The sequence below is a fragment of the Natrix helvetica genome (assembly GCF_964273705.1).
Source record: "Natrix helvetica genome assembly, chromosome: Z".
Taxonomy (NCBI): Eukaryota; Metazoa; Chordata; class Lepidosauria; order Squamata; family Natricidae; genus Natrix; species Natrix helvetica.
Genome location: NC_138554.1, coordinates 85,234,425 through 85,248,632, shown reverse-complemented (window position 1 = coordinate 85,248,632; position 14,208 = coordinate 85,234,425). Strand labels below are relative to the sequence as shown.

The window sequence follows — 14,208 nt, the reverse complement described above, 5'->3', positions numbered from 1 at the left end:
TGTATCTTTACAATTTATGTTGTTTTGTTTCCTAGTACAATTTGATTGCTTATTAGCAACCCAAGACTATCACTAAGTGTTGTATCTTATGATTCTTGATGAATCTATTTTATTTTTCTTTATGTACACTGAGAGCATATGCAAGAAAGACAAATTCCTTGTGTGTCCATCACACTTGGCCAATAAAGAATTCTATTGAATTCTATCCAATCCTAATCAATTCTATTCTTTCTTATTTTTGAGCATATTTTTGAGTGAAAAAAATTGATGCTAATTAAAAGTGAGAGTTTTGTGCTTGAACTAAGTCAGCGATGGCAAACTTTTTTTTGGCTTGCGTGTCATAAGGGGGGGCACAGGGGGGGTCGTGTGTGGGTGTGCCACACCCATAATGCAATGCGCGACCCCCCAGTGCACATGCACGCATGAGAGGCGCTCCCCCCATTTTTTGCATGCTTTTTTCTCCCTCCCCAGGCTCCAGAGGCTTTATTGGACCCTGGGGAGGGAGAAAACAGCTTCTCCCGCCCTCTAGAGGCCCTACGGAGGCTTCAAGGACCTTCAGGAGGCTTCAGGGAGGGCAAAAAACGACGCTACGAGCAAACCGGAAGTCACTTCTGGTTTGCTCGTAGGGGCAGTTTAAGCCCTCAGGAGGCTTCAGGGACCTTAAGGAAGCTTCCCGGAAGCCTCCGGAGGACTAAACATGACCTTACGTCCTCCAGAGGCTTCAGGGAAGCCTCCTGAAAGTCCCTGAAGCCTCCGGAGGGCTTAAACCAACCCTACAAGCAAACCGGAAGTCCATTCCCAAACTTCCGGTTCGCCCATAGGGCTGGGTTTTTTTTTGCAGTCCGGAGGCTTTAGGGAAGCTCCTGAAGCCTCCAGAAGGCCTCCAGGAGGGTGAGGGAGGCACTTTTCGCCCTCCCCAGGCTCCTATAAAGCCTCTGGAGGCTGGAGAGGGCAAAAAATGGCTTTAAAAAAGGCTGAACTCAGCTGGCCAGCACGAGCATGCGCGCTGGCCAGCTAATAGGGCAACGCCTTGCATGCCCTGACAAATGGCTCCATGTGCCACCTGTGGCATGTGTGCCATAGGTTCACCATCCCGCTCTAAGTCATAGCCTGTAGAAAGACATCGGCTCCATGATTTCATTCATAATATATGTCAGCTTTCTCCAATATAGTGTCAGTGAGAAAGTTTGAGGCCCACAACATATCAGAGAGTAACAGATTAGAGAAAGCTGATGTAACTCATTAAACTACCAGATTCTATTGCCGCATATGACATCACAATCATGTCAAACAAATTAATTGTATATTTCATAATGCATCAGAGGACAGTTTAACCTAGGGATAAAGGTAGATATCAATTCCAATGCTTATATTTAAGCAGCTGAATTATATATTATATACCAGCTAAGGCAAGGTTTGATTAACCATTAACCAAAAATAATTTGAAGGATCCAACTTGAATGAAATATAATCTCTTTGCAGACTTGCCTAACAAATCACATTTTCTATCATAAGGAATCACTGCTTGATGAATATTCAGTCTACATACTGTCAATCTGATTGCATATCTACATGTAAATTTAACATCAAATCAAGATAGACTAACTTGACAAAATCAGGAGATTAACAGATGATAAAAGTACCAAAAGTCAAGACATGAACTTCCATGATCAAAAGTTATGCAAGGACAGCTTGATTTTTCTCCAAAATGTCTTCTAAACTATAACAATGACAAGGCTGATGAAAGCACCTAGCACCTGATGATAGCACACACAATTTTGGCACACCTTTAGAAAAAGGTTAGCTATCACTAACCTAGCCCAATACTTTTAGATTATAAAGCATCTGAAGCTTATAAAAGTGTACATGTAGAGTGTGTAAGAACTTCTCTGTTCTACAGTTTGCTAATTTGTCTGCTCCTTTCTGCTTATTTCTTTTTTCTGGAATCAAGAAATAAGACAGTTTCGTTAACTATCAGATTCTTATTGTAGATACGTGTCAGCATATCTTTGTTGGGAAACTGCTGATCAGTAATGTGTGCTGGAACTGTTTAAGGAACAAATCTTGATGTTCAAGATTTGATTCAATAAACCTTTGCAATTATTGTAATGTAGTGAATAGTTGTGCTTTCTGTGATGATTATACCCAGCTGGGACAAAGACCCTAAGAAAGTAAAAAAAAATAAGGTTTTCTTCTTGTATTTGTGGTCTTAATACATGTGGAGAACATGAGTTAAGGGAGGCTGTTGTATCAACCAAATCATTGTTTGTGAAATTATTTGGGAAGTGCTATGCTCTCTCCATATAAGAGCACAACACTTCTCAAATGATTTCACAAGCAATGACTTAGTTGATACAACAGCTGTAAAACTCTTAAAACTGCAGTAAATAACAGTAAGAGACATCAATCTAAAAACCAGCTACCAAAAGTTACAAAAAAACACAAGAAATTGCTATCTATGTTATTTTAACAGGATGAAACTAAGTTGCAAACTTTTGGCTTTTAAGTTCTTTTACAGTGAAGCCAATAAATAAAACAACCCAATAAATGGAGCAAAAGATGCCTCTTGTTAAAAAATGTATATATGAATCTTTTGTAGAGAAAACATCTACACGACAAATACTGTGAACTCTTGATTCAATTGTCTAAGAGAAGAGATGTCTGTTAAAGTCTAATGTTAGTTAAATGATTGATAGATTTTTTGAGCCTCAACGCAAACATGGACTCTGTGCCAGTGCTATTGCAGCAGCAGTGGTGATGAGATGGCTATCAGGGAGAGAAGAAGAAGGAAAGACAGTCAAATCAACCATAGTGCAGATATCTTCACTGCAGCTTTAGGTATGGAGACCATGTTCCTACGGAATGGCAACCATGCAGAACCTGGAGCCAGATTGGGCTACCACCTGCATTGAATGACACCTTCATAATCCCTAATCAAGTTGTTCAGGCAGAGTCTATTATTGCCCAAAATTTGGACAAAGTTCAAAAACTGGAAGTTGTAACAATCAAATTCAAAATCTGTACTGAGATCCATTAAATCAAGTTTTATTGTATGTAGCACTTATTTCATTTCCAAATAAGATATTCTTTTTTTCAAAAAATAAATATCTTACATATTACAGAGCTTGAATTTAATAGATTATTAGAATTAAAGGTAAATGTTTCCCTGTTCATTAATATTTGAGTCTAGGGCACAGTGCTCATCTCTGTTTCTTGGTTGAGACAGTCAGCATTGTTATTATAAATACAAAAGAATTTTCCACCTGACTAAAAGTCAAAAAGCGTATTTCATGTCATTAAAAAAAGAATACAAACTGCAAAATTCCATTTAGACAATGTACTACTTATACATATTTGTTTTCAATACCAAGCACTAATTTTATTGGATCTGGGTTCTTAACTATTCTTTTCTAATAGCAATAGCATATCAACACATTTAACATACCCAGACATTATTCTGCTCAAAAGAGTGACATAGAGGGCAGTGCATGTTGAAGCAGAATTACTGTGTTTCTCAAGTTTCTTCTCCTAAAGGAGTAGAAAACAAAAAAAATGAATCTGTCTACAATGTTCAAAACTGTTATGAATACATTGGTTCTTATGGAATACAAGAAACATCACACCAATACAATCATACAATTGCCCTTTGCACTTATTTCCTTCAGGATGAGTCACCTTGTTACAAATAAATTTCATAAATAAATAAATAACTATACAAAGCAAAATATAATAAAAATAATTTTCAAAAATACATTTTTAATAAAAAAATTAATAATAAAAGTGCATTACAGACAAAGTTCCAACATAGTGAAACAAGGCATAAGTGTGGAACTCTGGATTTTTTAAAACTAGGTGTCAACTTGTAAAGCATTACCATGACTATTATCAAGTTGACATTGGAGGGAGGATTCCATGCATACCTTCGGCCAGAGTTGGATCTCATATTTCTACAACCTCGTTGGTGGATATGATTTATGACACAGGCTGAGGGAGGGGAGAGTTAGGGGTAAAGTGCAAAGACCATTAACCGGAAATCAGTTTCGGTTCCACAGAAGAACATGCCAAAATATTAATCCTAATAAATGAATGGATTTCTTTTGAACTTTGTCTCGAGGCTCGTAAATTAATTAGGTCATCTTTTGGAAACTTCACATTATGATTTTTAGAAAATCATACTAATATAACCAGGGTGGAGGATTTTTAGAACAAAACATCAATATTCAGAGGATCGTAATGAAAATACTTATTGCATACATTCTCAAACTTACTGCAGCATGAAAAAGATACATCAAGAACTTTATTGAAATGTTACTTGATTTTGCTAAACCTCGTTACCTATTCACAATCATGTATTACGGAATTTAAAATCTAAAGCTCACAAGTATAATCTGGAGAAGATAAGCTCCAGATAAACATACTAATCATAATAGCAAGCAATGGAACAAGCATAATTTCAATGGTAAATAACCTGCAATTATAAATAGGGCTTTGTTGTCTTTCATACATTTTAAACCTTGAGCTATTCATTTTTGGCGCAGAACATTTTGATTTTTTTCTTTAAACTTATATGCGATAAGAGTAATTATTTCTCTTTTTAATTTGAAACATTTATAATTAAGTCTGGTAAGTAGAAAGATAAAGAATTAGTATTTATGAAGCAGCAATACCTGTTCTTTGGTTAGCTTCAGACTTGCGCTTTTGCATTCTTCATTAATCAGATATTTCACATGGCTGACAGTTAATGGTTCAAGATGAAGGGTAGGCCACAGCCTTTCAATGAGAAAGCAGAAAGTGACATCTATGGAATTTAACATGTGTAAAGAGTAGATTTAAATGCAAGAACAATTTTAAAAACCCAGGGCAAATCTTCAGTGTTCTGAATGTTATGTGTGCCAGATGGCAAAACAATCACTTAGAAGAAACACAACTGTCTCAAAAATCAAATAGTGATCATTAATGGTTCTTCATCAAACTAAGGTGCCACAAAGCTTATACTCCAACATTTTTATTAAAAGACTTGAATTGGAAACAATTCCTATCAATAGTCTTAATTGGGTAGTTAATTGGGTAGTTATCCTAGAAAATAAATATTGAGGTAAAATAGAATTGATAAGAGAAATTAATACAATAGAAAAATGATAGAATTTAACAGAGGTATATACAAAATTCTTCACTTAAGAAACAAAAATCAAATGCAGAAGAATAGGATAAGAAACATTAATTTTGATAATAGTATTTATGAAAAGAATCCCAGAATAACAGTTGATTACAAATTATGAGCCACCCATGAACAACATAAAATAATTTTGCATAGCAATACATTAAAATCAAATTATCTCCAAAGCCAAAATCTTACCAGAGAAAATCTTTTCTTATTAAGCAAGCCAATAAAATCATTTTATAAGACAGCAATGTTTAAATGCTGTCTCATATTAGAAAACATTCACTTAAGCCAGGGGTTGGCAACCTTAAACACTCGAGCCACAAAGGTCCTAATCAAAAGCCCCCCCATTCAATTCTGGAGCCTACCAGAAGTCCGGTTCCCCCACAATAGTGTCTCCTCCTGGCGTGGCATCCTTTTTCCTCTGCCAACCAGAAGTCTGGTTCCCCCATCATAGTCTCCTCCTAGCATGGTGTCCTTTTTCCTCTACCTATTCTAACCAAAAGCCCTAGCCCTAACCCTATCAATTGTGGAGCCAACCAGTGACAGGGAGTCGCAGCACAGGGATGAAGTAGCCACATGCGGCTCCAGAGCTGCGGGTTGCTGACCCCTGACTTAAACAAAAAATAGAATCCAAGTACCAATTCTTAGACTTAGAACTTAGACTTAAAATAACTTTGAATGTATGCTAAGTGGCATACATTAAAATAAAATTTTGCTGCATGTAACTCTCAAAGGGTCTCCATCTCCAATATACATTACATAAACATGACAAAATAAATACCCGTGTTTCCCCAAAAATAAGACCTGGTGTTATATATTTTTTGCACCAAAAAAGGCACCAGGTCTTATTTTTGGGGGAGGTTGTCTTCCACTGACTTACCTCATGGTGGCCCCACTGACAGCCCTACCCAGTAGGAACCCATTGCAAGCCCTCTTCTTCTGCAGCCACTTGTTGCCCCTTGTGCGCGTCACCCCTGGCCTACATTTTGCTATCAGAGGCCTTCAGGAAAGGCCTCTGCAGCTGAGAAATGAGCTCTGGATTGACGCACACGTCACCCCTAGGCCTTGTTTCACAATGGAAAAGCCTCTGCAGCCAAAAACTAGGTCCTTATTGATGCATGCATTACCCCTAGCCCCTGTTTCCCCAATCAAAGGCCCTTCAGAAAAGGCCTCTGCAGCTGATAAGAGAGTTCCGGAAGGCTGGTGGCAGGGTGTGTGAGGTAAGTAGGGCAGCTCCACCACCACCCATCCCATGCTAGTTTAATTTTTACCCGTGTGCCTCGCCCCATCCCATGTATCCTGGTGTCAGCAGGGGCTTAATTAGGGCTTATTTGGGGGGGTAGGGCTTACATTGGGTGCATGGGTAAAAATCAAACTATGGCTTACTTTTGTGTAGGTCATAATTTTGGGGAAACATAAATAAATACAACATTATGCATATACTCACATATATTATATGACACAGAGAAACAACAATGTCTACTTAGGATGTACGTATATATGAACATAGCAAGAAAAATAAATCTGGCAAGCTTACCAGACGGATGGCATAGGGAACAAAGCTATTATATAATCTAGTAGTCCTGCTAGAAATACTTCAAAACCTCCTCCCAGAGGGGAGCAACAGAAACCGAACGTGAAGTGGGTGTGTTGGTTTCTAACAATTCTTTGAGCTCTAAGCACATAGCACTTATAAGCAATATCCCAAATAACAGGAAGCGAGTTCCTATAATCTTCTCGGCTGTCCTTACCACTCTCAGAATGGACTTTCTCTCTGAAGCACCTGCAGCCACCAAACCAAACAGTGATGTTCTCAATTGTGCCTTTATAAAAAGTGGCCAGGACAGAAGGAGAAAGATGTGCTCCCCTCATCTGATGTAGGAAATGCAGATGCTGATTTGTACGCTTCACTAAGGATGACGGGTTCAGAGATAAGTTCATATTGTTAGTTATCTGCACCAACAGATACTTAATACTGCTCAGCACCTCTACAGCTGCATCCTTGATAGCGAGTGGAGTATGACCATGCCGGTTCTTTCTAAAATCTATGATGATCTCCTTTGTTTTATTTACATTTAGAACCAGGTTACTTTTATTGCACCAGTCCACCAGAGCCTTCACCTCTTCCCTATAAGCATCTTCACTGTCATCCCGGATAAGACCCACCACTGCCGTTTCATCCGCATACTTCACCATATGAGGCATAGCAGATTTGGCACAGCAGTCATGGGTCATCAAGGTAAATAGTAGCGGGCTCAAGACACAGCCCAGTGGGCTTGTACCTGTACTCAAGGAGATAGAGTTAGAGACTTTACTTCCAACACGCACAAACTTGGGTCTATCAATAAGAAAATCCATAATTACATAAAGGAGTATTAAAACTTTAATAGGCTCAATTGTTCACCAAATGCTGAGGAATGATTGTGTTGGAACGCCAAACTAAAACCAATAAACAGCATTCGCACTTGAGTATTCTTCTCCTCCAGGTGCCAAGTGAAGATGTTGCACATAGGAAAGAGCATCATCTATAGAGCGGTTCTTCCAAAAGGCAAACTATAACGAGTCCAATGTAGGGGAAAGGCAGAAACCATATAGTCCTTTACCAATCTCTCAAAACACTGCATCATAATGGAAGTGAGTGCAACTGGATGGTAATCATTAAAGCATGTAATAATTATTTTTTGGGGTACAATGATGGCAGCCTTAAAACATGATGGAAACATGGCCTGATTCAACAAGAAGTTGAAGGTGCCTGTGAGAACAGTGGCCAGCTGGTCAGCACACTGTTTGCTCAGGGATATTATCAGATTCCACAGCTTTTCGAGTATTGACTTTCCGCAGGACCTCGTGAACAGCAGTTGTATCAAACCTGAGTGCCTGCTCATCAGGGAGGGGAACAGCCTTCCTTGCTAGAACATTGTTTGTGGCCTCAAACCATCCAAAAAACATATTTAGCTTGTTTAGTGAACCCGTGTCACCCTTACATATCAGGGAAGCTGCCTTATAGTCATAATAATCCAAATACTTTGCCACATACGTTTCAGATCCATAGGATTTTGAAAGAAATTCTGTACTTTTTGACTATAGGCCCACTTTATTGTTTTTATAACACATCTCAAATCAGTTCTTGCTATTCTAAGTCCTGCGACATCACCTGATTTGAAAGTGGTGTTTCTCACTTTCAACATCACACGGAACTTCTGAGACATCCACGATTTCTCTTTGCTTGTATGACAAAAGTCTTAAGAACACTGTCATCCTCATATATTTTTGCATATAAACAGGCACAGTAGAAGCATATTCATTCACATCAGTATATTGTCCATTCATTGCAGCCTCTTTAAATAAGTTTCAATTAAATATGTTTCAATTAATCTTGCAGAGATTCCATAGCTCCTGCTGGCCACACTCACTTGTTTTCTAATTGGTCTCTCTCTAATCAATGAAGATTTATATGCTGGCATAAGCATCACAGACGATCTGAGGAGCCAAAACGAAGGTGAGGGCAGCTTTAAATGCTTTATCGATGACAGAGTAAACTAAGTCCAGGATGTTCCTACCCCTAGTGGTAAAGTCCACCTATTGATGGAAACTAGGGAGGGCTGCTTTCAAGTTAATATAATTGAAATCCCCTATCACAATGAAAAAACCCTCCAGGTGGATAGTTTGCAAGTCATTGATAGTTCTATAAAGAGCACTCAAGGCTTCATTCTTGTGGTCAAGAATAATATACAAATGAACTTTTATTCACATGTAAACTCATCTCCCACTTGCATTCCTGAGTCCTTTAGGAGAAGGGCGGCATATAAATCCAATAAAACAAACAAACATTCTGAAGTGGTACAATTCAGGCATCTACAGTATTTTTCGGACTATAAAACACACTGGATTATAACCAAGCACCAAGATTTTGAAGAGGTATACAAGAAAAAAAAATGATTTTGCCCTGCCCAGCCCCCAGGAGCACTCTGCAGGTCTCCCAAACCCTCTGTATACCCCGTTTTGCAAAAGTCCAGCCGTAGTCCAAATCTAACAGTAGCGAGGACCCAGAGAGCCGATGTAATGCTCTCCCACCAGCCGCCAAACAACGCCAGCTGGCTACCAATGGGGGCCGCTAAGGCCCACTCATTTATTCTGTGGAAGTGGCGTCCGCCCCGCCCCCCTCGAAAGGGCTGATTACTCTGGGGCTGAAACCAGGACCTATCCGTGTATGAAGACCTATCCTGCCCCCTGTCCTGACACGGCTGAAATCCTTTAGGCTGGTAATGATAATCAGTATCAGCACTCCTATAGGGCATCCTATGTGTGTAAGGTGTAAACCTATGTTCTTGTGTCTTAGTCGTGGCAGGCAAAACCTTATGTTTGTTCTTATCCACAATAAGAATCAGGTACAAGATTTCACCAAACAGATTCTTCCCTGTATATGGGCCTGCCGCCAGCTTCCTCTTTGCTTTAGCGTCTGCCTGCCAATTCCGGAGCCACACCATCCTTCTAGCTGAAACAGAAGAGGAAAGAGCCCTGGAGGCAAACTTAGCATTGTTCCGGGTCGCATCAGCCAAAAACTGTCGCAGTGATGACCCTGCTGATGTCCTGTAGCAACCTCACATCATGTGCAGGCACACACTCCTGCATCTGTTCAAGCCACATCAGCATGGCACAGTTGAAAAAGGATGCAAAGGAGGCAGCCTTAATCGCCCATGTTGCCGCCAGAAAGGTCTTACACAAAGTTCAGTCCTCTTATCTTCCGCCGTCAAGTTGTCTGCCACATCACTAGCTACCATGGGTGCTGGGGATGCCAAGACAGCCACATGAGCATCTTGTGCAGAGCTTGAGAGAAATCAGGCACCACATTATAGAAGCGCTTGTCATTACCACCTGGGGTGGGGAAGATACCTGGCTTGGCCCACTGCTTCTGAATGACATTCAGAAATATCTTCGGTGCAGGAATTTCCTCCTTCTGTGCCGCAGGCTTCCCTCTGGAATGAGCTTCCCCCGGAGCTTCGCATAATCCCCGACCTCCGGTCCTTCCGACGTACCCTAAAAAGTTGGCTTTTGCAGCAAGCCGGCCCAGCCTATTAATTTTATCTAATTTTTAAAATGTTATTGTTATATTAATTGGGTTTGTTTTTTTGGATACTTATCTAATTTCCTTTTAACTTTTGTGATATGTTTTTTTAATGTTGTACGCCGCCCTGAGTCCTTTGGGAGAAGGGCGGCATATAAATCCAATAAAACAAACAAACAAACAAGAAAAAACCCACTTCCTCGGGGCCTTCTTCGATGTTGAAGCCTCAACCACCGACTCCTTCTCCTTGTCAGCCTCTGTCTTGACAGTTGCAGTACTTCTGGCCTTGAACAGCAAGGAAACAAACCCACAAACGTGGGGACATCGGGAGCCAAACCTTCGTCATCAGAAAGCTCCGTCTCCTTCTACTCCTCTTCCTCCTGGACCGAAACCTCACTCTTCAATGAAGGAGACACCTCTCTCCGCACTCGAACGAGCAACTGGCTCCTGCATGCGGCTGCGCCTGGCTTCCATCAGCTCCACATCCGCCTGGTCAGAGGAACATCCCTGAAGGGCTATGCCATGTGCAATGGCTCGATAAATAAGAGATTCTATGTTATCAGGCAAATCATCGAATTCACCAACAGCATGGCTGTGACCAGGTCCTGGTGCCAGTTTTTGTCTCTGGACTGGTCTTGGAACAGGCTCTAAGCATGCAAAAGGAAGATCAACACCTTCCTCATCTTCCATCTCCGAAAGAGGGGGTGAAATAGAACTAGCCCTTGGAGACCCAGAAATCCTGGGGGGAGAAAGGGGAGAAAGGGAGGGGGATAGCGGTGCCGCCCTCAAGGCAGGAGGGGACCTCACTGTAGGCAAGGAGGCCATCTCTTCACTCCCATGCCTGGGCCTCTCTGGTCTCCCATCCCCTTTGCCACCCTGCCTGGTGGCAGGTTGTTTCATCAATATAGGAGGGCCAGCTGGGGAAGCCTTCCTCTTCCTGGAGCCCTTAGAAGTACCAGCAGAAGCCATCCCAGAGGTGCTCTCACTGGTGGAGTCAGACATTGTGGTACCTCCTAACAAGTTGCACCCACAGAGGCTGAGGCTCACTGAAGCAGCAAGGGCCAGCAGACGTCCTCCAAATAACTGCGACTGTACACGCAGCAGCAGCCGGCAACCACAATGAGCCTCGTGGCCAGTAATGATAAAACAAAATGGCCGCTGTCCTCGGGACTCCTCAAATGGTCACCCAAAATGGCTGTCGCCCCGTGGCCTCCAACAAAATGGCCGCTGCCACCAACAAGATGACCACCACCACGAGGACCTCACCAACATGGCCGCTGTCCCAGAACCCTTCCAAAATGGCCACCCCCAGGGCCCCATACTCACGTGGAAAGTCAGCTCCCAATAGACAAATGGCCCAGCAAGCAAACGGCCCCAAGAACACCTGGCACGGCCATGCAGCGCCACTGCACCCACAGCCTGCGCTGATAGCGCCTACGGCTCTCTGCACTCGCCCGCTGCCATGTGGATAGTGCCAACACTCTTCCAATGTGTCCCCGCACCAGTAGCGCCGCCACCACCTGGTACAGCCTCTGAGAGCCAGCGGCATCGCAGCGGCCTGCCTCACTCCACGCACAATCAAGCAGTATGACAGCGGAGCCAGTGGAACCCGCCAGAGCAGCTAGCGGCACCTCTCTGATGCCCGGGACGCCTTCAAATAGGCACCCGGTCCATTTGCATCACAATCGCAATAAAAAGGGCGAAAAACAATTTGGAAGCCAAGTTAGCCACCCAGAAAGGAGACAGCACCAACTACACCAAGGAAACCAAAGAAAGGAATAAAAACTAACCACTAAAGGAAAAAAAAAAACCAACTCACAAGCAAGTAAAAAATACCTCTTCTCGGGCAAGACTGAGTCAGAATTGGTAGCAAGCAAGGGGGAGTTGGAGGCGTGACTTCAACTCTGACTCAGTCTCTTGGGCAAATAAGGATTGAACAACCCACTTCTGGGCCCTCCTGAACCGCTGGAAAAATGCTTACTTGTCTTCATGAATTCATTGTGAAAACATTCTGCCATATGGTCTGTACAGATAGAGCTGACTCTTATAAAGTAGGTAACTTCCTGTCTGCAACTGAGATAAAAACTAACATGTCTGATTTTTCACAGCTGAATAGCATAGTTTATTGTATAACAAAACAAGTTTACCTCCAAGCTTGTGGACAACTTTCAACATTCACAGATACCACAACTCTTACATTCACTGGCAATGGATCAATCAGCCACTTCATGTGCTTTTCAGCTTGCTGAGAGACATAAGGTTAATTTAAAATTCAGAATGCTGTAATATTTTTCTCATTGAAAAATATCCTTTACATTTTTTCTTTCAGCTGTCTACATAAAATGGACTGCACACATACAAAGCATAAAACGATGTGTCTGATGTTACATATATGATAGTTACTATCTCCAGAACAAAGGACCTTTTCCTGGCCTCTCTATAATGATTTTGTTTTCGCTTAGGATGTTGCCGGCAATGTTTTGATTATTAAACATGTTTTATATTATAGTTAAAGTTTACATGTTTATTATATTGCTTGGACTATTTGATTGTATATATAAAATAAATTATAGCTTAGCATATGTGAATCCAATAATCAGGAACAAAGAACAATATTCAGTCCCAATTCTATTCAGGTTTGAGTTACAAATGTGAATATATTTTCTCTGTATGCTTATGGTACATTGTGCAAAAAAATTTTATCTTAAAGTAGTAAAAAATAATCTAAGCAATTCTAAATCCATCTTTCAGTAAAAGCAGAAGTCAAAGAATGCTATACCTGTATCCGATCAACTGAATCAATAATTATTATAATGTTGCCTTGCTGGCGAGCAGAAAGTTTTTCTAGCCAACGAGGAAATTCTTCTAATAATTTAGCTGGTTCCAATAAGGTAGGTGAAACTGACCAGGAATTTTGCATAAGCTGTGAAAGAATAAACAGAAACAAAAATGCTTCATCTAAATAATATTTTATCTAAAAATGAAACAAAGTAGTAGATCTTTTTAGACTTTATTTGGTTGAAGTGATTTTTATTTAAGAAAAAGATTGGGAAAAAAATGTGGCTACTTCACCCTGTCATCTTTCTGTCCAAAGCCTGGAATAGGAAATTAATAATAAATTAATAACCTCTAACTCCAGATTTAGCTTATATGATATCCCATAGTTTTAGGCCAAGCACAAAACTAAACTGGCGTTAAACGTTCCATAATTTACTTGGCATACTGATTCTAACCATAAAAATCACTCAGCATGTTTTATATTTTCCTTTTCCTCAGCCTAATGACAAACTTAATGTCACTTTGTTGCAGCATAGATGCATCTGCAAAATATACTACTCTGAAACTATAATATAGAATAGTACTGAAACCTTATTATTATTAATTATTATTATTTATTATTATTAAGACCTTGTAAAAGAAAGGTCAAATATTACAAATTATGTACAAATTAGAATGTACAATTCTTAGGCCTTTGAAAGGGGACGGTTATACTCTCACAGAATGGTTAATATGAAATTCTAAAGTGCCTTCTAGCCAAAGAAACTATAAAAACAAGAAATTAGGATTTTTTTCAGTATCACAAGCAAATAAACTAAGATAAGCTAATGCATTAGCAGAACAGCTGCCAATTGGGAAACATAAACTATGCTTGCCTAAAGCCAGAAACTTAGGAAATATGGCCTAGTTTTATTCCTTAGCCAGATAGCTAGAAAAGACAGCAGAATACATTTCTTATGGTTGATACTTTATACTAAAGGGAGATTTTTTTGCTTTTGCAAATTTGATACTAAGGACAAAAAAATAAAATTTAACCTTGAAATTATTATACTCCAACAACATATGGATTTGTAAGTACCCCAAAATATGAGTTTCTGCAGTCACAGAACCTATATTTTAATTTTACAAGATGTTTAAATCAAAACATGGTTTAATTTACTATTATATCTCACTTGGTAATTTATACTGTGTTAATAACAAT

The 14,208-nt window shown here is 40.3% G+C and overlaps 1 protein-coding gene and 1 long non-coding RNA gene across 3 annotated transcripts in view; both read right to left on the bottom strand.

Moving 5' to 3' along the window:
• The window catches only part of LOC309401924, a 140,015-nt gene that overhangs the window by 39,057 nt on the left and 86,750 nt on the right, over positions 1 to 14,208 (bottom strand). The window lies entirely within an intron of this gene.
• The window catches only part of NPHP3 (nephrocystin 3), a 76,939-nt gene that overhangs the window by 36,695 nt on the left and 26,036 nt on the right, over positions 1 to 14,208 (bottom strand). For both annotated transcript variants that reach the window (XM_081971288.1, XM_081971289.1), the window contains exons 12-15: positions 13,009 to 13,152; positions 12,377 to 12,474; positions 4,668 to 4,770; positions 3,446 to 3,528 (exon numbers count right to left, since the gene is read on the bottom strand). In XM_081971288.1, the coding sequence (XP_081827414.1) occupies positions 3,446 to 3,528; positions 4,668 to 4,770; positions 12,377 to 12,474; positions 13,009 to 13,152 (428 nt within the window). The remainder of the gene's footprint in view (positions 1 to 3,445; positions 3,529 to 4,667; positions 4,771 to 12,376; positions 12,475 to 13,008; positions 13,153 to 14,208) is intronic.